Source organism: Eutrema salsugineum, unplaced genomic scaffold (genome assembly GCF_000478725.1).
Source record: "Eutrema salsugineum unplaced genomic scaffold, Eutsalg1_0 scaffold_10, whole genome shotgun sequence".
Lineage (NCBI taxonomy): Eukaryota > Viridiplantae > Streptophyta > Magnoliopsida > Brassicales > Brassicaceae > Eutrema > Eutrema salsugineum.
Genome location: NW_006256908.1, coordinates 10,362,302 through 10,384,857, shown reverse-complemented (window position 1 = coordinate 10,384,857; position 22,556 = coordinate 10,362,302). Strand labels below are relative to the sequence as shown.

The 22,556-nt window shown below is 34.3% G+C and overlaps 3 protein-coding genes and 1 pseudogene across 3 annotated transcripts; 2 read left to right on the top strand and 2 right to left on the bottom strand.

Moving 5' to 3' along the window:
• The first annotated feature begins 214 nt into the window (after nucleotides 1–214).
• On the top strand, nucleotides 215–2,098 carry LOC18027921 (probable E3 ubiquitin-protein ligase RHC2A). Its single transcript, XM_006411139.2, has one exon. The coding sequence runs from the start codon at nucleotides 488–490 to the stop codon at nucleotides 1,667–1,669; it is 1,182 nt and encodes a 393-aa protein (XP_006411202.1). The 5' UTR covers nucleotides 215–487; the 3' UTR covers nucleotides 1,670–2,098.
• Nucleotides 2,099–6,733: 4,635 nt separating this feature from the next.
• Nucleotides 6,734–8,276, top strand: LOC18027920 (aspartic proteinase PCS1). Its single transcript, XM_006411138.2, has one exon. It carries the CDS (start codon nucleotides 6,752–6,754, stop codon nucleotides 8,063–8,065), a length of 1,314 nt encoding a protein of 437 aa, XP_006411201.2. The 5' UTR covers nucleotides 6,734–6,751; the 3' UTR covers nucleotides 8,066–8,276.
• A 492-nt stretch (nucleotides 8,277–8,768) lies between these two features.
• Nucleotides 8,769–11,317, bottom strand: LOC18027919 (annotated as a pseudogene).
• A 6,574-nt stretch (nucleotides 11,318–17,891) lies between these two features.
• LOC18027918 lies at nucleotides 17,892–18,727 on the bottom strand. The gene has a single exon (XM_006411136.2). It carries the CDS (start codon nucleotides 18,483–18,485, stop codon nucleotides 18,195–18,197), a length of 291 nt encoding a protein of 96 aa, XP_006411199.1. The 5' UTR covers nucleotides 18,486–18,727; the 3' UTR covers nucleotides 17,892–18,194.
• Between the last annotated feature and the right edge of the window lie 3,829 nt (nucleotides 18,728–22,556).

The window sequence follows — 22,556 nt, the reverse complement described above, 5'->3', positions numbered from 1 at the left end:
GTTTCGTAAGAAGAAGATTATTCATGAACAATATGATAAAGTAACACTTGTTAAACAAAACTGTTACTGAATTTTCAACAGTTTTTCAGTAACACTTAATCTCCTAACCTTCATGATTTTGTTTTTTTTCTAGTAACAGTTTTGTATAAAAAAAGTTACGCGAGATAAGAATTAAAAAAAAAAAAGGGTTATAATTATAGAAAGAAACAGTTTAGTAGAAGCAAGAGGCATGAGAAGGAGAACGTGACAGCACACGAAATTGGACGGTTGGGTGCACGCCATTTCTGTATTCTTCTTTGTTAAAGACAAAACCAAAGGACCGCCCTTCATCTTCTCCCTCCCTCCTCTCCTTCTTCTTCTCCGTTTCTCCTCTCAAATTCGATTTCTATCTAGAACTCAAAATCTAGTCAATCAAATGTTGTTTCCTTCATCTTCTTCTTCGAAGATTTGATTCTCTCTCTCTCCCCCCTTTCAGATCCCTACCCCCATGGCTTCTGGATCCTACTGGTGCTATAGTTGTAGCCGATTCGTCTGGGTCTCCGATTCCATCTCCTGCCCTGATTGCGACGGCGGTTTCCTCGAACACATCCAAGAGCCCGTCGATTTCACACCGTCCGATTCTTTCCACCGAGTCACCAGCCAACATCGCAGCCCCACCAGATTCCCTCCTTCTTCTTCTTCTTCTTCCACCTCCTCTATGCACGCCTCCACCGCCGGTGACAGTCCCGTCACCAGAACCCGAAGCACTCGTTCCCCTAACCCCGTCATCGTTCTCCGTGGATCTGGTCCTTCCGATGTCTCCGAAGGTTTAGATCGATCTACTTTCCAGATGTATTACGACGACGGCACCGATTCAGGTCTCAGGCCTTTGCCGCCTAGTATGACGGAGTTTCTCTTAGGTTCTGGATTCGATCGGTTATTAGATCAGATCTCTCAGATCGAGCTCAACACCAATCGGAACAACCGTTCGTGTGAACACCCACCGGCTTCTAAATCGGCGATCGAAGCTTTGCCGGTGATCGAAATCGATCTGACTCATCTCCAATCGGATTCTCAGTCTCACTGCGCCGTTTGTAAAGAGAACTTCACGTTGAAATCACCAGCTCGTGAGATGCCTTGTAACCATATCTACCATCCCGACTGCATCCTTCCATGGCTAGCGATTCGAAACTCCTGCCCGGTCTGCCGCCACGAGCTTCCGGCGGAAGATTCCGCCGCCGACGCAGGCGGTGCTGGTGCTGTAACCGCTACCGCCGGTTCGAATGAGGAAGAGGATGACTCTGCGGCTGGGCTGACGATTTGGAGGTTACCGGGTGGAGGATTCGCCGTCGGGAGAATTCCCGGTGGGTGGAGAGGAGGAGATAGAATGATGCCGGTGGTGTACACGGAGGTTGACGGCGGGAGACTCGGCGACGAGAGGCTACCGAGAAGAGTGGCGTGGGGTTCGAGAAGAGGTGGAAGACAAGGAGGTAGTGGGGAGAGAGTGGGTGGGTTTGCGGGTCGGATCATGAGACTCTTTGGATGTTTCAGCGGGTCATCTGGATCAATAGCTGCAGCAACATCATCAGGGTCCGGGTCGAGATCACGGGTCACCCGTAGGAGCAGGTCGTCGTTTGCTCTGTTCAATACGGGGTCGTCTTCCTCAAGGAGACGAAATTGGCTAGCGTGAGGATAAAATTAGAATTTATCGTCTTCTTCAGGTAAACAGGAAAGAAAAAAAAAAACACCCGTCTGTTTCGTTTGTTCCCTTTTTGTGAGGTTTTTTTTTTTTTTTTTTATTCAGTGTAATATGGTTATATTCTTTCCCAATATTTGAATCTATGCAAGTAAATTGATACAAAGGGTTTAGGTGACATTAGTGGTATGGTATATAGTGGTTAAGTGAGATTTGATAGTTGAAATCGTCCTTGAATATTCGGACCTCTTTCGTAGTTGTGTAGTGTTACTTTCACTGAACAGAGAGGTGGTGATAGTGTTGATTAATCGGAGAATGGGATTTTGGAGGAGATTCATCATTGTTTATGGCTTGTGAGTTTATGAAATTTTGTAAATACCAACTGTTAAATTGCAATTTGAGAATAGCTGAATGATTCTGCGATTTTGCTGAATGTACTTACTAAGCACAAGTGCTTTCGGAATCGTTATTTACGGAATATTAAAAAAAAAACCGACCGTGGACTTGACCTGAAAAATGTATCTGACAATCTACAATATACATACAGTCCTCACAACAGAACACAGAGTTATGTTGCCAAAAATTATATAAACTTCAGAACTAGAGAATGATACCTAGAAGCTAGAATCTTAGAAAGGGAACAATTATTTTTGTGGTCACTAAGTACAGAAAACGTGAAGGGAAAGCAATAATAGAGTTATTTACAACGCATCTGATGGTGGTCTCGATTATTGGAGACAGCCTTTGTAGTTTAGCTATTATTTTGTCATTAATAAGACATGTTTATGCCCTTTTGAGTTTTGATATGTCTATGCACTCTTGCTCTATCACAATACTGAAACTGATTTTTCGTTTTCTGGGTCATTGACTATAGCATTTAAGGTTTTGAAATTGCGTATTAAAGTTTTGGAATTTTTTAATCCGTTTCTTAAGACGGACTTTAGGTATCGGCCAAAATTTTCTCCCAAAGATAGAAAAAAAACCTTTAAAACAAAAAGATGGGGAAATACACCGTTGTTTTTGGTCATGATCGTGTTATTATTAATCTCACATATTGGAAGTCCAGATTTTATCTAAGATGGATTATCAACACCAATACGACTATTGGGCTTATAGGTAGAAAAACACTAATCATTTTGTACATCACGCTATAATCATGATTTTGATTTTGGACTGAATAATGTATTTTCTCAAATAATGTTCTTTCAAGTAATTGGAATATAAATATACCAACGAGGCTAGCTATGCATTATCAAGTGTTGTTTTCAACAGTTAGCTATCGAATGTAACTACACAATAAGAGAGTGACATAGAAGAGCATCATACGGCGAATTGACCTTGTGTTTTGCTTTCTGATGGAACGAGATAAGACATACACTTACAATGCATGAAAAAATATTGGTTTTTGTAGGGCAACGTTTGAGGTAAATTATTAAAATTCCTATTTTGCAGCACATTCTTCACTTAATCGTCTCTGATAATCATGTAACAATTCGACTGTGGTTTTGAGTTTTTTTGTAATGCGTAGTTTTTAACATATTTTTCTAGTTAGCCACTTTGCATCAGAGAAAATTAAAATCAGATTTTGTTTACTGAGTTATTAAGTTTTCTTAGTCATGTTCCGGTTGATTAGTATCTGTGAATTCCACTCATTTACTTGCACAAAAGATTTTTGAATGAACTTGTAAGATAAAGGATATAAGAACCTAGAACCAGACTGACTCTGAGATTGGAGAAGGTATCTATAATCTAATAAGTTGACCTATATTATTATTAACTAAAATATCAAATTGAGAGAAGAAGTATTCTTAGGCAAGTGATTAAGTTCACATCTGCTAGCTTTCTTAATAGGAGTTCGACTCTACAATCCTTTTTAATAGGGTAATTGGGTCAGTGGATCGAACCTATAGAGCCATGGATCATTGTCACTTGAGGCACTTACAACTTTTATATTATCAGATGTGCTTACTCAACTTTACCTCAGGATCGGCCCTTGAGAGCACATACATAAAGACCATCAAAATTGGATGATGAAATCACAGTACATTAGAGGAAGTTTACTTAGATACATGCACGCAATTTGGAATACTAAACTCGGAAACTTAATATTAAAAAAAAAAATGAGGTTCACATAGACTTTGAGTTGCATCATCAATCACTTTCACACTCATAACTAAATGTTGGATGACTTCGTAAAATCTCAACAGACCATAATACTACAAACACGATAATATGGTTAAAAGATCTGGTCCCCATACGCACTGGTTTGGCCTTGACGGAAACTTCATTAGAATACAAATTACGCATTTATTCCAAATTGACTTTTTCTTCTTCAATTCGTTTTCATGTTTTCCTTGGCGTTGGTTTTCCGACGAATATTTTTTGTTGATCTTTTGAATATTACTAATTTTGTTGACTTTTAAAATAATCCCAAAAATATGAAAACCATTCATTTGCCTAACAAATGTCCAAAATTGAGTATATAAAAAAATATTTACAAAAATCTTAACTTGATTAAGCAGTGCCAAAACTGAAAGAAATCTTAAACCGAGGTAGCCTTATTTATTAAAAAAAACCTCTAACTAAATAGGAACACCACTAAATTATTGAGATATATAAATTGACACAATTCATATTTATCTTAATTTAATATGGCGTCACTTTTAGTGTTTTGATGCACCATGACCACATTTAAAATTTGCTCACCAAGAGGTAGTGTGAGAAGAGTTGGATCATATACTACTTTTATTTGACAAACGGGTCTCGAATTCAGCATGTTAACCGTGTGTTTTCCATGCAAACTCAATCAAATACTTCTTTTTTCGATCGAAAAAAAATATGAAACTTTTTATTCAACAAACTCAACTCAAGAAAATATATGTGATAGTGTGGCAACTCATCTCCACAATTTTGATATACTGGCTAGTGGCTTGTAACAACTAAACTGATTAAATTTCTAAATTTAAGTGAGTTTTTAAAAAGATAATTAGATTTGTAGCTCTATCTCATGCTTCTCAAGTTTCAAAAGTGGCTCTGATGGTATGATGTATTACAGTGAATCGAGTTGATTCCTGATTTCTACAAAAAAATCTACAACTTAGTGAGGCGAGAAAAATTATAACCTCGAAAATGCAAATGTTATCTGTTCAAACGAGACCATAGCTAGAACCCCGTCGATGAATAGAAGAAATTGATGGGGTGCAAGTATGATAGCCATCCATCCAAGAAGTGATTTTTCCATTACGGTCGAGACCAAAAGTTTCTACAATCATTCACATGATTGGTTTGGTCCATATAAAATTCACATCCAATCACCCTGAGGCAAAAAAAAAATTGCAAACATTTAATGCTCGAGGCATTTTTCCACAAAGGTTAAATTATTTATGAGTAGGTATTTTGTCAAGACCTTGGAATCAATTTTGATATAAGTGCCGTTTAGACCACTAAAATATCCACCTTGCAGCTGTAACGCTAAGATTTTTATTTGTTGAGACTCATTGTCCTAAGACCAAATATTTTTGTTGGTACATGGTTGAAAGAAAAAGGACATAGAGTTACTTGGTAACACAACAGGAAGGAGTTGGTGAGAATTGAGAAAGACTTAGGAATGGGTTGCATCCAGCACACGTTTGACAAACTTTTTTGGTCGATTTCATCTCCACCTTCCGCCAACTTTGACAAACTCTGCTAAATTACAATAAATAATTCAATTTTCGTTTTTCCTTAAATATACTAAAAGGCATGCACGACTCGGTTTGACGTGTTACTGTGAGTTTACGACCATTTTCAACTTTTTGGAGGTACTTGTATATATGTTTATATAATAATTTTATAATTTGACCAAGAAAAACAATTGAAGATCTTATACTAATGTTACAACGACGATCTTGTTAATTACTCTTGTCGGTTATAAACGATTAGTTACGTGGGATTCAACAGGATGAGAGAGTACAAGATCAGGATGGAAATGATATTATATATAAATAGAACATAAAGAAATAAAAACAAGAAAATTGCATTTTGCAGTTTGTTGTAAATGTGTTTCAAATTCATCTAGAATGGAAACACATCAAAACGAACACACAATTTCAAAATATCTTACGTAAAAACTAAAAAACTAATTTTTCTGAGCTATCTTTTTACTGTCTCGCTGAATGGTAGCAATTTGGACGGTATCTTTTCAGGGTAACATCACTAGTAATCAAAAAGCCTTAATATAAGACAAAAGAGATTTGCAAAAATGTAAATCTATTATATGTCGGTCGTGAGTTATATTAGGGAGGTGCTTTTCGTCAAATCACCAAACCTCGATTCTGTTTCTAATTATACCGTAACAACTTTGCAAAAATAGATGGGCCTCAAAAGATTAAGACGATCAATCAAATAACATAAAGAACAATCATCAGTCAAATTCTAATCTCCAACTCCTACCATTAGTTTTTATTTTATTTCCCGTGAGGTCGATCGGTTACTGAACTTAACAAATAGAACTTTACACGACATCTCTCTTTTGATTTAATTATAGTAAAAATATGATACACTTAGAAAATAAAAATTATGCCTAAAACAGAAAGAAAGATGAAAATAAAATAAAACAAAGTTCCCGTAGAAAGTGGGAACACGAAGAAAGTAGAAACAAAGTTGATGTGAACTACAGAGACTAAACAGAAACCACAAAGACACAGCCAAAAAGACCTACTCCTCCACTAACTTGTCTTTTGTCTCGAGACTTGGTTTGGCTCTCTCCAAACCCTTAAAAACAGTCGAACGAGACTGACAACACAAAACTCTAATGCTCTTTGTGAAAATGATTTTTGTTAGGTCGAGACAAGATTATGTTTTCTGAATAGTATCAAGTGCTTTGGTCACTGATTTGACTAGCTACTAAAATTATCGCTTCGAAGCTAACTCACGGTTTTTATTTCACCTCAAAACTCAATATTTTTTCTTTTTTTTTTTGAATGGGCTCGGAATGATTTGGGTAAACCGAAACGAACCGGGCAGAATAAAAAGGGGGAAAAAACACAATATTGTATTTAAAGATGGCAAAGTATGTAACAAAGAGTCAAGACTTATATGATGGCTTCATCATCTCTTTCAAATTTGTTTCTTCAAATTTCAATTCTACTTCTCATTATCACTCTCATGCCCTGCAAGACATCTTCTTCAAATCAAACACCACTCGTCTTCTCTCTCAAAACCCAACATCTTCCTCAATCTTCTTCAGACAAACTTTCTTTCAGACATAATGTCACTCTCACTGTCTCTCTCTCCGTCGGCTCTCCACCACAAAACATCTCGATGGTTCTTGACACCGGAAGCGAGCTCTCATGGCTTCACTGCAAGAAATCTCCCAACTTAGGATCCGTTTTTAACCCGGTTTCGTCTTCTTCCTACTCCCCTTTACCTTGTTCCTCGCCAATTTGCAGGACCCGGACCCGGGATTTGCCAATACCCGCCTCATGCGATCCGAAGACCCGTCTTTGCCACGTGGCAGTCTCCTACGCCGACGCTACCTCGATCGAAGGCAACTTAGCTCACGAGACGTTCGTAATCGGGTCGAAGACCCGACCCGGGACAATATTCGGTTGCATGGACTCAGGTTTAAGCTCCGATTCGGAGGAGGACGCTAAATCGACCGGTTTAATGGGCATGAACCGAGGGTCTTTATCGTTCGTTAACCAATTGGGTTTCTCAAAATTCTCTTATTGCATCTCCGGTTCAGATTCCTCCGGTATTTTGCTTCTCGGGAACGCGAGTTTCTCGTGGCTCGGTCCCATCCAATACACGCCTTTGGTACTCCAAACGACGCCGTTACCGTATTTCGACAGAGTAGCTTACACGGTCCAATTAGAAGGAATACGGGTCGGGTCAAAGTTGCTTTCTTTACCCAAATCAGTTTTCGTACCGGACCATACCGGGGCAGGTCAGACGATGGTGGATTCAGGTACACAATTTACGTTCCTGATGGGGCCGGTTTACACCGCCTTGAAAACCGAGTTTATTGCGCAAACCAAATCGGTTCTCAAAGTTGTAGACGATCCAAATTTTGTGTTCCAAGGGACCATGGACCTCTGTTACCGGATTGGGTCGTTGACCCGGCCCATTTTATCGGGTTTGCCTGTTGTTAGCTTAATGTTTCGTGGCGCGGAGATGAGCGTGTCGGGTCAAAAGCTGCTGTATCGGGTAAACGGAGCCGGGTCAGGAAAAGATCAGGTGTACTGCTTCACATTTGGGAACTCCGATCTTCTGGGAATTGAAGCATTTGTGATTGGTCATCATCATCAGCAGAACGTGTGGATGGAGTTTGATTTGGCTAAATCAAGGGTTGGATTTGGTGCTGACGTCAGGTGTGATCAAGCCAGTCAACGGCTCAGATCACGAGATTGATAACCTGTGGTAAAACTGTAAAAGGGAATATCTTCTAGACCACATACATGCTCGTAGAGTTTTATTTTTTATTGTTGTTGGGGAAATTAGTACGAACCTCTAATATAGGAAATCTTAATTTTCTTTTACTAGTTTTAAAGAAAAATTTTTATAGTAATTCCACTTCAAAGATGAAAACATATATATAAATACCCAAATATTGTTTAGACGACTCAAAAAGTATAACATTTATAGTTTTTTTTTAAATTATTTTACAACATTTTCAGTCTCTCGTGATGTAATCGTCAAAAGTCAGCAGTTATTTTTTTCCTCTCTTTTTTTTTTTGCGTTTATAGTTACAATTATTCCAGGATTAATAATTTGAAACAAACAATGTTTTTAAGTATAAATTTACCAACGAAGCTAGCCATCTAGTGTCGTCTATTGTTTTCAATAGTCAGCTACCAAATGTAACTACACTAGAGAGTGGTAAAGAGCTCTAGAAGTGCATTATACCGCAGGCTGCGTTCAAATTTTGCTATCTAGTGGGAGCCCATGCCATTTGCAATGGAATAAGTAATCGCATTACCTCCCTATAGCTTGTTATGAATGAAGCAAATAAGTCCCTCCTAACTAGATGGAAAGCTAGCTACTCAGCTTTAATATCTTCTCTTATGAACTATTGTCTGTTTTTACTTGATTGTGCTATATTGTTTTTAGCTTAAAATGTTTCCAAGTTGCTGTACATATTTTTTTTCTCTGTTGATCAATAGATCACATTTCAAAGACAACAAAAAAAAAATCGTCTCCAGTGATAATACACAACAATCTCTTATTGGAATAGTCTGATTAATAAAGCAAACACACACCAGACGTTAAAGAAACTAAAAAAAAAAAAAAAAAAAAAAATAGAGAACACACACCAATCTCGTAAAGAAATTGTTTTATTCAGTTGACATGAGTAGCTGGTTTTCTTTCAACTAAGATGGGCTTGGTAAAGACTTCAATGGTGTAGATAGCATCGGTGGAAGCTCGTCCATGGAATTGGGTGACCCTGCGGCCTTTCTCCTCGATCGAGAACTTCTCACCAGAATCCTTTCCAAACAGCTTTGTCTCCCTTTTGTTTCTCTTGAACCGAATAGATATCGTCTTTGTAAATGGTGTGCCCGGGATTACCTTATAGTAGCCTACTAGCCTTCCACACCCGTCACATATTCACCCCCACTAGTATCAATCTTAACCTGCAAAAAAGCTCAAACAAAATAAACAAAAGATAACTAATATATAGTTGAAACACACACACACGCACACAAAAAAAACTCTATTTTGTTGTTGTTTTCTTAAAGAAATTTGACCTCTTCAACTCCGAGTGATGTCATCTTCCCATGCTCATCACCAGATACAAGCTGGAGAAAGGCTATACCTTCTTCATATAGTCCTATACGTATCTTGCTTACACCGTCGAATAAGTCGAAGCCAGTACCATCATACCATGCATCTCCTATCTCTGGCTGCGGAGTAGAAACAGGTCCAAAATATGCTCCAAGAGCATCAATAGCCTCACCTTCTTTTCCATGGAATCCCACAAGCTTATGACCATTTTGCTTCAAAACAAACTTCTTACCCACCTCATACCCAAACAATGCTGTTCTTCCCTTTGATGTTTCCAACTTAAGCGAGGTAATCACGGTATTGCGGAATAGGCTCGGCTTATCATAGGTTGCTTCCACCGATTTTATGTATTCATCCGGGTGTTCAACCACAAACTGCAACAAGAAGCATAATTCAAGAACAAGATTTTGTTTCAAGAAATCCAAATACATGGATCTAGCTACAAGAGTAGAACCGGTTTTGGATGTTTTTGTTGTTGTTATAAGTACTATAATACCTCAGATGGTGTTTCTCCTTTCACCCATGGTGACGTGTCTTTAACTTGCCAACTTTCACATAATCGAACTCTAAATAAGTGATACGGCTATCATCTTTACCAATACGCAGCCTCAGAACGCCTTCGTTAGAGCCATCGTCCCAAACAGTCCCTTCTGTACCACCTTGAGCTCCTAGCTTGTAAAGAGGGAATGGCGTGTCCGGAGAGTCTTGTAAAATGTAAACTCCAAGAGCGTCGATAGCATTATCCGACCGTCCATGAAAACCTACGATCTTCTTACCCTCGTCCTCCAAAACAAACTTTGTACCGGCCACAACTCCGAACAAGTTTGGCCCAAACGTTGGAGACGTTTTACCCTTTGAGGTCTTGAAGACGAGGGACGTGATCAACTCTGTTGCAGTCAGAGCCACTTTGTTGTAGCTTCCCTCCACCGCTATGATGTGTTCATCAGGATGTTCAAGTACAAACTGTATGTGAAAAATGCCATTTATTGAATCAAGAAATTAAAAATACACGAATTAGAATATTAATTGACTGAAGTTTTTAATGTACTGGTTTAATTAATGCCTAGCATGTTATAATTCGGAATGCACATGTGCGAGTTATAGACGGGCAAATAAATAAAAAACGTCTACATAAAAAAATAAAACAAAAAAAAAAAAAAAAAATGCAGTGGAGAACCTCTCTAGGTTGTTGAGTTATTGTCCCGTATTCACGTGTTACCACTTCGCCGTCTTCCTTCACGTACTCGAATTTGATGTAAGTGATACGTGAGAGATCTTGCCCTACATACACTTTTCTCACACCCTCGTACACATCGTCGTCCCATTCAGTTCCTCCTTCACCACCGCAAATTGCCAGCTTCTGGTACATCTTTGCCATTTCGAATCTTCACACTCCTGTGAAACAAGGAAAAAAAATATTAAACCAACTCTATGTCTTATAAAAGTATTTCTATGTTTTATAAAAAATTATTAAACTATTTCTATGGTTTATAAAAAAAAATTTTTTAAAAAAAAACTATTTCTATGTTTCTAATATAGATATAGTTTGCAAACAAAACGAATCTTTTTAAAATTCTGCTCGGAATGACTCCTAAATAAATGGTTGTGGCTTGACAAAAAGAATATAAAGGGTAATCATCATATGAGGGCTACCAAAAATGGAAACAAATGTGAATAACTACTTCAAGTACGAACAAAAAATTAGAGACAGAGAGAGAGAGAGAGAGAACCAGTAATTCCTTGGGATCTGACTGAGAATGAAGGCGATGAACCTTATGGGTGTTGAAGTGTGTATTTATTGACTCTTATCTCGTGAGTTGTAACCAACACGTGTTTCACGACTCACGAAGGACTTTCACAATTGCAATAATTGCTTAGATAACGAGCTCCATATATTTACAATTAATTATATTGATAAGATCATAAGAGGAACTGGGGAGGAGCGATGGAGTTGCAACCAACTGCGGACACGTTTGCCGGTGCTTGGATCTACGGCCGTGAGTGAAGCGAGATTGAAGAGAATTCTTGTCAAACACGTATCCCTTTTGCGATATATATATATATATATATATACTTCCTCTGTCTTACGATCGAGATTGATTCTGCAGATACACTTAATTAAATGATATTATACACTTAATTTCTACGAGTATTCCTTTGTTTCTTACACTACAAAGAACATATATCATTTGTATGAAACAAATTCCTACCAATTAGCCTTGAACGAGGAAATTGCTACACATGCAGTTCAATTAGTCACAAATTTGGATCTATCGGCAATTTTTTTCGCGTAAATTTTCAAAAAGAAAAAAATGTATAGCCAGGTGACCCATTGCAATTTGTGTTTCGTAAATCCTTCACAAAATTTACAATGAATTTGTTAGAAATTTACGAGAAATTTGTTTACAAGCCTCGTAACTCCATCATAAATTTACTAGGGATTATCAGTTTTTGAAACTCCCTCACAAATTTACTACTCTCTCCGTTTCATAATAAGTGTCATTCGGACACATTTCACATAAATTAAAAAATTAATAAAATATACAAATATACTCTTAATTAATATGTTTTTATAACATTTAATTACAAAAATTATTATCTTTAAATGAAGGATAAAAAAGGAAATAAGAGTAAAAAGTTACATTGAAAATGCAGAATGACACTCTTTTTAAAACAAAAAATAAAATCTAAAACGACACTTATTATGAAATGGAGAGAATAGTATAAATGTACTAAACTTTAATTCTTTTGGCAAAATTATCTAATTACATAAACAAAATGTAGTATCCATTAAAATAAAATTGATGTAAAAAAATTAGGAAAAAAAAAAACAGAAACTACAGTTCAGTTATTTCCCGGACCTCGATAGATAGCTGGGTAATCGTTTGACCATAATTCTGTCACCTGGACGAAATTTTGATTTCCTCAGAGTCTTCTAAAACACCAACTATATGTGCAGGTAGTTTGTATTAGTATATCAGTCTCGTATCATAAGTCATAACACGAGTTTAATCTTATTAGTATATGTGAAAGTTGTCATTACAATAATTGCAATGACGTAAGAATATAGATTTATCACTTAAAAAAAACAAAAATGGTGTTATGAACAATTCAAATGGTAACACGTTTCTTAGTAGAGAAGAGAAATGAAGGGAAATTTCGTCTTCTCGCCCGTCTGTGTCTTTTTTTCTTTTGGGGAAACCCAATAAATTTTGGGCCTTAAGCCTATAATAGGACCAAAGCAGATTGTGTCTTTATGCCCGTAAGGCTGTAACTGAGTTCTGAACAACTTAAAGGATGATCTCCAATCACTGATGAGAGAATCGAATCCACATGGATGAAGAGTGGCGTAAACCATTCCACACTAGAAGATCGCATGTTTAGAGAAGTTCTGTTCGAAAGAGTTTGTTTTATGTTCTTAATTATGCAATTTAATAAAATCATTAATTTTTCGGATTTTTCAAATTAATTTTTTATTTTCTTTTAAAAAGAAAAAAATTTGAATCTCCTTTAATTTCATTCAAGTGTCCCCATATCGGGACATTGTTTGCAACTTACAAGATGAGTAATCTGAGAAGGTAGAGAAAATTACATATAGAGTAAAAAAACAGAGCATAATTCTTTTTTTAAAAAAGAGGAAATTATAATTTTATATTTTGTATTTCAGTTTATCATAATCTTCTCCTTTCAGAAAATGAGATGAAGAGAAATTCCTTTCGTATATTGGATATAGAAAAGTATAGATATACCCATGATGTAGTGATTAAAGGATTGCTCCAATTAATAAGAATATGAAATTAGAGAGGATTATATCAAATATTATAGGATGGGTCTTTGCCTATGTCGTTGGAGACTCTACTTGGAGGGGTCCCCCCAACCCTCTCAATAATTGTCTTCTCCAAAACAAAACAAAACAAACAAAAATAATAATGATTTAGGATATATTCAAAATTTAGTATATGTGTAGTCTTAATATATATCAGTTGATGAAGTATGAAGAAGTATCTTTTATTTTCGAACTTTATGCTATTTTAATTGTGTAGAGACGTACAAGGGGGCACATAAACTGACAAAGCATATCAAGGAGACGCAAGTCATGCCATATGCTGGTGGGTATCCATATTTGTTCATGTGATGCTATCAAAGACCCATAAAATTTCCCCCAAAAAATAGAAACCTATCCATTGTTTATAAAAATAAACGATTTCGGTTCTTTGAATATTTCAGTTTCTTTGATCCTTTCATTACCTACTTTTATTTTTGTCTTACATTAATTCGATAAATCAAAAGATATGTCGACTCATATATGTCCATGCATACACACGTCACATACTCTTTGCATGTCTGCCATTGGACTGATTTGTCGATCGTCTAGCAATATAATGATTTCACCGTTGAGAAAATTTACCAATAACCAATCGCAACAAAATATAAGGTGACAACATATATATAGTTGAAAACTTCATATATATCGAAACAAAAATTAAAGGATAATAGAGGTCTATGTCTCTTGTGCTCGTCTAACTATGTGTCTTCTTGTACTCGTCTAGTTTAACATATTGCTTTTGTAATACTCCTATCCTTCATAATAAATAATAAATGTCATTTTGACACATTTCACACAAATTAAGAAATTAATAAAATATATAAATATATCCCTAATTAATATACTTTTATAATATTTAATTACAAAGATTATTATTTTTAAATGAGAGATAAAACAGGAAATAAAAGTAAAAAGTTATATTGAAAATGCAGAATGATACTCTTTTTTGAAACAAAAAATGAAATCTAAAACGACACTTATTATGAAACGGATGGAGTATGTCTTTTCCGTTTCCGATGATATGTCTCTTTCTTGAACTCTATTATTTTATTTTTGTTTAAGATTGAGTGGTAAAATTTTTCTGTTGTCTAAATACTCACGACTTTAGCAATACGAATCGACCTTCATTATAGTAAATTATTTTCTGGATAATATATAGTATATATAACGTTCTCATGTAGTTAATATATAGTCTTATAGATGTATGTATGCTCGTCTCTACTATTATTATTCGCGCTTGCGTGTCACGGATGTGATTGTTGACCAAACATGGACCCTAATGCTTATTTTGTTACATTTTTGTGTTCATTTCACGGAATGATTTTGGATCGAGGTTACCGGTTTTATAGGGTTTGAGATTAGCCTTCGGCCTTCACCCTTTTTATAACTTTTGTATGTACAATAATAATTAGAATGAAATATGCTCGAAGCGTTATCACTACCATATACACTAGATTAGTAGATTTCATTCTAAACGAACAAAATAAATATCAACCATCTGCATAACTGGTAGCTTGTTGAATACCAGAATTCATTCTAAACGAAATAAATATCATCAGTCAAATCTGACACAGATCCATAGTATTACCGACTACTGTATGCAATGATCACTGCACATCGTATTCTTCCATAGCAAAATAATTCCCTCTGATGTAATTATGTAGATGGTTCAATACTTGTTTTTTTCCACCAAATTAAATGGTTATACGCTTCTATATAATGATTCATAAAATTGATATATAATTGCTACTCGTCTCTCCACGTGATCGCTGCATGCATGAGTTAAAATGGCTAGCTATATGGCTCCAAAAAATGTCATCAGTCACACCTCAGGACGATTATCTTAATGCAATTAATATAACCGGGAAATAGAGCTATAGTTCTTGTTCCATTACATATCGTGTAGGTAATATATTATACCATGTGATTATGAATCTGGTAAAACTCCAACACCTGTTCTATATGGCAGGGAGTAGCATTTCCTCCTTCGTAGCTAGTATATTGTTGTCTTTGGAAGAGGAAGAAAACTTGCATTTCGTTACACTTTTTCATTAGTTTGAATATGAGAAAGAAAAAAAAGAATACAAAACAGTCAATTATAGAAAATTCCTCAATAATTGTCGATAAAATAAAATAAACAAGACGGCCACGAAAGAATAAAGCAAGTCAAACGGAATTTTCCGGAACTCCGGATATGTCTATAAAATATCATCCAAATTACGCATGCTAATGGAGAATCAAACGTTTTACAATCATTAAACAAAGATCCTGTGGATTTGTGGGGATTTCTAACATACGCTTTTTCTTTACCATTTAAAAAAATCTATTTATAGGCTTTTTCTTTACCAGTTTATAAATTATATAAATATATATATATATACTATTCTTTCCGAAATAACAAGCTATGCACGAAATATATAACACATCTAAAACGATCTTGCATAGAATAACACTTTCGAAAAATGCTACGATAGTTTGACCCTGTTGTAAAATACTCAAAGCATCCAGTATCAAACGCCATTTTGTAAAAGAATCTATAATTCTTTTTATAGTTTCTAGTCACATTCTAATATTTCCGTTTCTACAATATACGCTCAATAACTAATACTTCATTTATAACATACATTTGAAATAATGATAAATTATATTGGTTGAATTAAATTCAGTTTTCTGGATTTATCTGAGTATAAGAGTGATTACTCCTGTGAAATACCGCTCAACTGTCATAGATTAGTTATTGGTTTATTAACTATAATTTTAATTCCAGTTGTCTGGATTAATTTGAATATTTGTTAGAGTAATCTCTTGTGAAGAATAATTGATTCTCTCAATTGTAATATATAGTTTATGTTTCTATAATTACCTCAGTTGACATATATGATATACTTATATCAATACTGATCAATCGATATTTTAGCATGATATATGTCAAATGATCATAAATTCGGATAGCCTAAAGTGGTAAGTTCCATTGTAAATGGACAGACTTACATCGTGTACTGATTTGGTAGCAAATCATATTTGGTTACTGTCTCAAATCAATCATTACCAGAAAATTTACTAATGATATAAACAGCGTCGGTAGTAAAGAATATATACCATTAAAATTTCTAATGCAGTACTTGTTTTTTGTTTGCGAAATATATACCAGACGACGACAAAAAATATATACCACTATATAGCCATATAGGTTAAAAGATGTATTACAAATATAGTATAAAGTAGAATTAATGGAGTCAGATGCATATGATATCTCTGCATTTGCAGAGATGCCCCATGGTAAGAAACTAGGGGAAAACCCAGCTGTTTGTTTTCCATGTGATTTAATTAATTCAGATTTTTTTTTTTATCAACTAATTTTCATTCCACGAGAAAACTACTCAAAAATAGCAGTACAAACATTGATGTTCCCTCATTTCACTACTCTCTCAGTTTCATATTAATACTAATATTTTAAAACTTAAGTATTTTATTTTAACTGTTATTTTCGATTTTTAGTACAGTTGTTTATCATATTTTTTGCTTTTATCTCTATGTTAACTATTAATTAAGGTGATCACATTATATATATAATTTTAAATTTTTTTTTTGATCAATTCAATACAAATTTGGAGTTCTAATATAACTATTTGTATTATGCAATATTTTTATAATTCGTTAAATTTTCTACTTAAGTATTAAAATGTTATTTATGTAATTTCTTAATAATTTTTTAGAGAAAAAATTGTATAAGAGATCAAAATACTGTATGTAGTTTTGTACTAATAAACTTAAGAAAACTTTTTTAGTAGAAAGATATAGGTTTTGGTGCTTTAAAAAAGGCTTCCCGTAGTAATTTTTTGAAAAAAATATTTTAAAAATTACAAATTGAAATGTATGAAACTGAATGAAAAAAAAAAGATGAAAAATGTAGTCTTTATCCAAACATATAAATAACAATCTTGATTCGGTTAAATTAGATTTTCTTTGTACAACAAATAGTTTAATTATTTCAATACAAAATTACAAAGTTAGTATAAACCAAACTTTCAGAAAAGAAATTATTATATAACCAGATACATGTGGCATATGATGAAAAAATTACATAACCATATTAAATTAAATATATTTATATGACCATATTATGTTAAAGTATTTAGAAAGCATCGCAAAAGTATAAGAATAAAAGAGGTCGTAATCATATTGAACACATTTTTTAAATTATTGGAACAAGTCTAAGTTGGCCTAGTCTCGGTAGATTATTAAGTTAGTAACGATTTTACAAGTTTAATATTATATCAATAGCCATAAACAAGAGGGCTTGACTTTAAATATTATTAATTAATGAATTATGTATGTTACTTTTATATGAATATAGTCTTAATTAATTAATAGTTATATTAAGAAAAAAGAGAGAAAAACTAATCACTTTGTCAGACTAAGCACACAAGATCCACACATATCTTAATCGTAACAGTTCCAATGGAATCTTTTTCCCTCTCTAACCTCTAGACTCTAGAGAGAGATAGAAACGCCACATTCATCTTCGTCGTCATCATCACAGTAAATATCATTAATGAACATGAAGAAAAAAGCAGAAGAAAAAAGCAAAAGAAAAAAAGAACAACAAACAAAACTAATCGTCACAAGAAGTCGAAAGACGAATCTAAATACTATTTTATATTAACTTATTTTACAATTTTCTGTTTTTTTTTTGGTTTTCCTGATTGAAGCAACATTGAAGCTGATCTTTATGCAGAGCCTCTCTTTCCAGAAACCATATGATCAAACATAAAAATTACAAAACTAAAACTCATCTAAAGAAGCAGAAACCAAAGAACCCTTTATGTACACGTATGTCTATCTACTTCGGTTTCAGAACAGAGAAAGAAAAAAACAGAGGAAAGAGAGATAAAGAAACAGAGAGAGAGAGAGAGAGGTTTGTGATTGATTTTACGAATCGGAGTAATTATCTCTCCAGCAAATAAGCATGATTACGCAACGACGCATGATGTAGAAGCGAGCTCTCTGTTCTTTGACCAATCTCGCACACTTCCTCGTAAAAGCGCATCTCCCCTGTTTCTGCGTCTTCTTGCCGCCGCTGATGGAGAAAGAAGATGTCGACGAGGAGCGCGTGATCCTCGACGCGCCGCCGTAGAATCCGTCTTTCTTCGTCAGCTTCCACTTCTCGTCTAGGTGGAATTGCGGCGCACTTCCCGATCGTGTCAGGCCGGACGACGCCATTTGATGATGATGTAAAGATCTCAAGATTTCAGCTTCTGTTTTGATGTCTTTAGTGTGATCTCACCAAGAAAACGGTTAATATTTTTTTTTTTGGAAATTGATGATGAATTGTGAGGAATTGAGCGATAAAGAAACAAACTTGGGAATTTGGAGATTTTCTCGGAGTTGGGGAGATTTGAGTCAGCAACGGAAAAGAGACTTAAGGAGTAGTGTAAGGATTCCGTATTTATAATAGATATTTAGAAACATATGTCGATCTAGACAAAAGAAAAAGTGAGAAATATATAATATATAGGGATTGTTTGTTTTTCTCAAATTCTGTTTATTTATTTGTTTTTTTGTATTGTTTTGTCTTCTTTAGTGATAAATATAAAACTAGAAGAGGATGCAGAGAGTTGTGGCAGTCGGTATTGCCCGGGGCCTTGTGTGCCTCGATTGCCCCACCATTACCACTTTTTTAACGAAATATTGTTAGAAAATATGTAAATAAACACCTCAGTTAATCATATCTAAAGTAAGATAATCCAAACAAATTACGGACTTTTAACGAAATATTGTTAAAAAATGCTTCAGTTGTTGTTACTTTATATCCAACCTATATCTGGCGAGAATTCTAGAGAGTAACGATATTCGCTATTCATAGGAATTATTCATGCACCTTATCTTTATGTATATATATTTTGCACCCTATACTTATGTATATGTTTTTAATGGTTTTTTTATCAACAACAAAATTGTATGGCATGATGGATTTGAGAGCAATTTGATTGATGGCCAAATCTATTTTACAATTTATACATTTTCTTGGAAATATTTTGGTCCAAAAGTTAACTGATGATTTATTAATGTTTTCATTTATGTAAAGAGTTCAATTTTCACAAAATGAGAATTTTGCAAATTAATGGAATATAAATATACAGCAAAACTTTGGTATAATGTACGTAATATAGTTATGTGTCGTAGCTATGTATGTTACAGCAAAATTGTTTATCGTTAACATAGTGCATGTATAACAGTTTGTTGTATATTATTATAGTGTGGATAACAAACAACAAATTAAATTTCACAATTTTCATGAACCCTAGAACCTAAACTAAAGTTGTTTTCACTTTGATGACAACAACAAAGAAATTGTTGTCAATCAAGAAATGTTTTTAGTATTTTAAACTTGGACGTTTGACTCATAATGCATTCGACATGAGATATATCAGCCATGATGATATTATATTTGGGGCGTAAATTGTTTTCTTAAACAGACAAAACTAAAAATGCAAGGTTTAACTTCATGGACCGAGCCAACACCTTTAGACCACCAAAAGTAGTAAATGTAATTTGGATTATCATAGAATGGATAGGGGGTTTATTGACCGAACACAATTGAAAACTGTGGAGAGGAAAATTGAAACTTTTAGAATATTAGGTCGAATTAGTGTTTGGCGATTGTCCCATTTTATTATAATTAATACATAAAACCAAAATAAATTCTAATTTTAAAAACGGAAAGGAAGTCAGAAAGTGGGGAGACTATAGAAGATGGATTTTAAATGCATCAAGGCAAATCTCAGTCGCTGACTCTTTCTCTCTGCACCTATAAGTGTAAATTACTTTGCTCAGATCAATTATTAATTTCACCATTAATAACGGAATCGTATTAAATCAATTAATATATGGTGGGTTGTAACTGTATTTTATTCATGTATATATAACGTACTAGTACTACTTACGAATCGATCAAATGTTTTTTTTTTTGGTTCAAACGCACGTATAATGTATGTTTCTTTGAATTTTTTATGTTAACCTCGCTTCACGAATCTTTATCTCTCTTTTGTACTGCGGTGAATTTTTATTTTTAAGACTCGCTAGAAAATGAAAAAGTGGATAAGAGGAAGATAAAATGTGAAATCACATGGAGGCGTTAGTAATTTGGTTTGGCTATTTCAGTGCTTACATTTTTGCCTGATTTGATGTTTCTTTCTTTTTTTCGTTCGTCTTTATACCTTTATTGAGTATATAATATTTCCTATCTTTATGTTGTTCCATGAATATTAGACTCCTGACGTGATGAAAATTAGACGTAGCGACAGAAAAGCAACGCGTTTACAAAATTTGTTATATATAAAACAAGCATATCTCAAGTTACATTATAAACAATCCACATCTTAATATACAAGTATAAAATTAAAAAACCATTGACAGTTTAGATAATAACAATTTTCAAACGCTATGGATTCTATCATACTTAACTGAATGAACTACTCACTTTAAATGAGAATCAGAATTTGTTGTGACTATTTTTGTTTTAAACCAATTTCAATTAGAAAATCTAATAATAACACTTTTTAATTCAAAAAAATCAAACTAAACTGAATAAAACCTTAACTTCATATTCAATTCGATAAAATCAAAATCCCGAATTAAACTAAGAAAATAAACCAATTGGAGCCTAATATAATGAATAAATGGAAATTTTGAATTGACGACAAAAAAAGAAGAAATTTTGAATTATTTTTCTGTGCTAAAAAATATACAGTAAACGTTTCAAGAGTGGAATCTACAAGATAGTAAAAGCGCAATATTATTGGGCTTGGAGCCCATGACCATGAATTGGATATCAACCAAATAATGTTTCAATATTTTATAAATCGACCCTTCAACTATTTTGAGTTCGGCAATTTCATTATATTGTATATATTATTATTGTTATAATTACTATGTTATTATTGTTATAATTATTAATTATGTTTGACTAAACATCTAGAAAGTCATTTTTATAAATATTTTTTTGAACATGTACCAAAAAGATTACTAAAAGGATAAAACAATCCAATTTCAGTTTCAGGTCACAAGAATCTATTTCAGCATAGTAATTTTTGCTTTGACAGAAAGTGACAAAGATATAGACTTGTCACACTCTTCCACTGCGGAAACTCATCATGATTTTGTCTTATTATCAAATTTTGGCAGCTAAAACTAAAACATTCCACTTTCCCCCACACTTAGTGTTCGTATCAATTGTATGGTGGCACGCAACGTACAATGCGAAATAAACGTTCATATCGCATATTATTGTGTTCAAATCTTCCATGATAAACGTTCATACCCCATGTCTCTCTAAATTTTTTTAAGTCCTTTAACCCCAAAAAAACAACGTTCAAGTCTGTAAACCCAAAGTTGTTTACACACCATCACCAAACCCAACGATTGAGGAGGTTTTCACACTAATTAAGTTTAATCCTAACCAAATACCCATCCATTGTAGCACTAAAGTGATGATAGAGTAAACATGTTTAATTCTCGGTAAAGAGTTTCCAAAAGTATCTTCCAATAAACTATTATACCGTGACATAAATACTGTTGGTTGCAAAGAATGTATAATCCAACTATCTATAAAATTCATAAGTTTCATCAGATCCTGGAAACGTTTGCAATCTACAGTACGATAACCAATTTATCTCCCAAAATATCACCATGTCAATTCTCAGTCGCGTTTTCTTGAGTTTCTAACTGTAGAGGGTAAATAAACAGTGAGAGCATCGTAACTTCAATGAAAGGAAACAAAGCAAAGGTCAAAAGTGAATGAATCTTTAGCAGAAAATGGTGTGGTTCTTCTTGTGTCTACGTTGAGACACGTGCGGCTAACAGGTCGGCGTGACCACTGACACGTGTTTGTAGAGATGTGTGAAAGCGAGGTCTCGAGTATCGCAGGGGACCGACTTAGCCTCCTTTTTGGGTCAACGGTCAAACTTTTTTTTTTCTCTCTTTTGTTGTGTTTTTGTTTTTTTTTAAAACTATGTCTGCACAGCGAGAATCTGCAAACTCAAAGCACGTGCTAATCGTATCTTCTTCAATCCCTCTATTTTTACCTTTGGTCGGGTTTAATTAGTTTCTCTTCTTTTCTTTACCTACTCTCTCTCTCTATTGATGTTAAAAGAGTGAAACGTTTAGTAGCAGCACAAGCATTCCCAAATAACCTGTTCTAATAATTTTCAAAAAGAATATATTTACAAAATTCTTCATGTTTTCGTGTGTTTGTTTATGTACATATCTTATGGTGTCCCTTAATGAATTCTG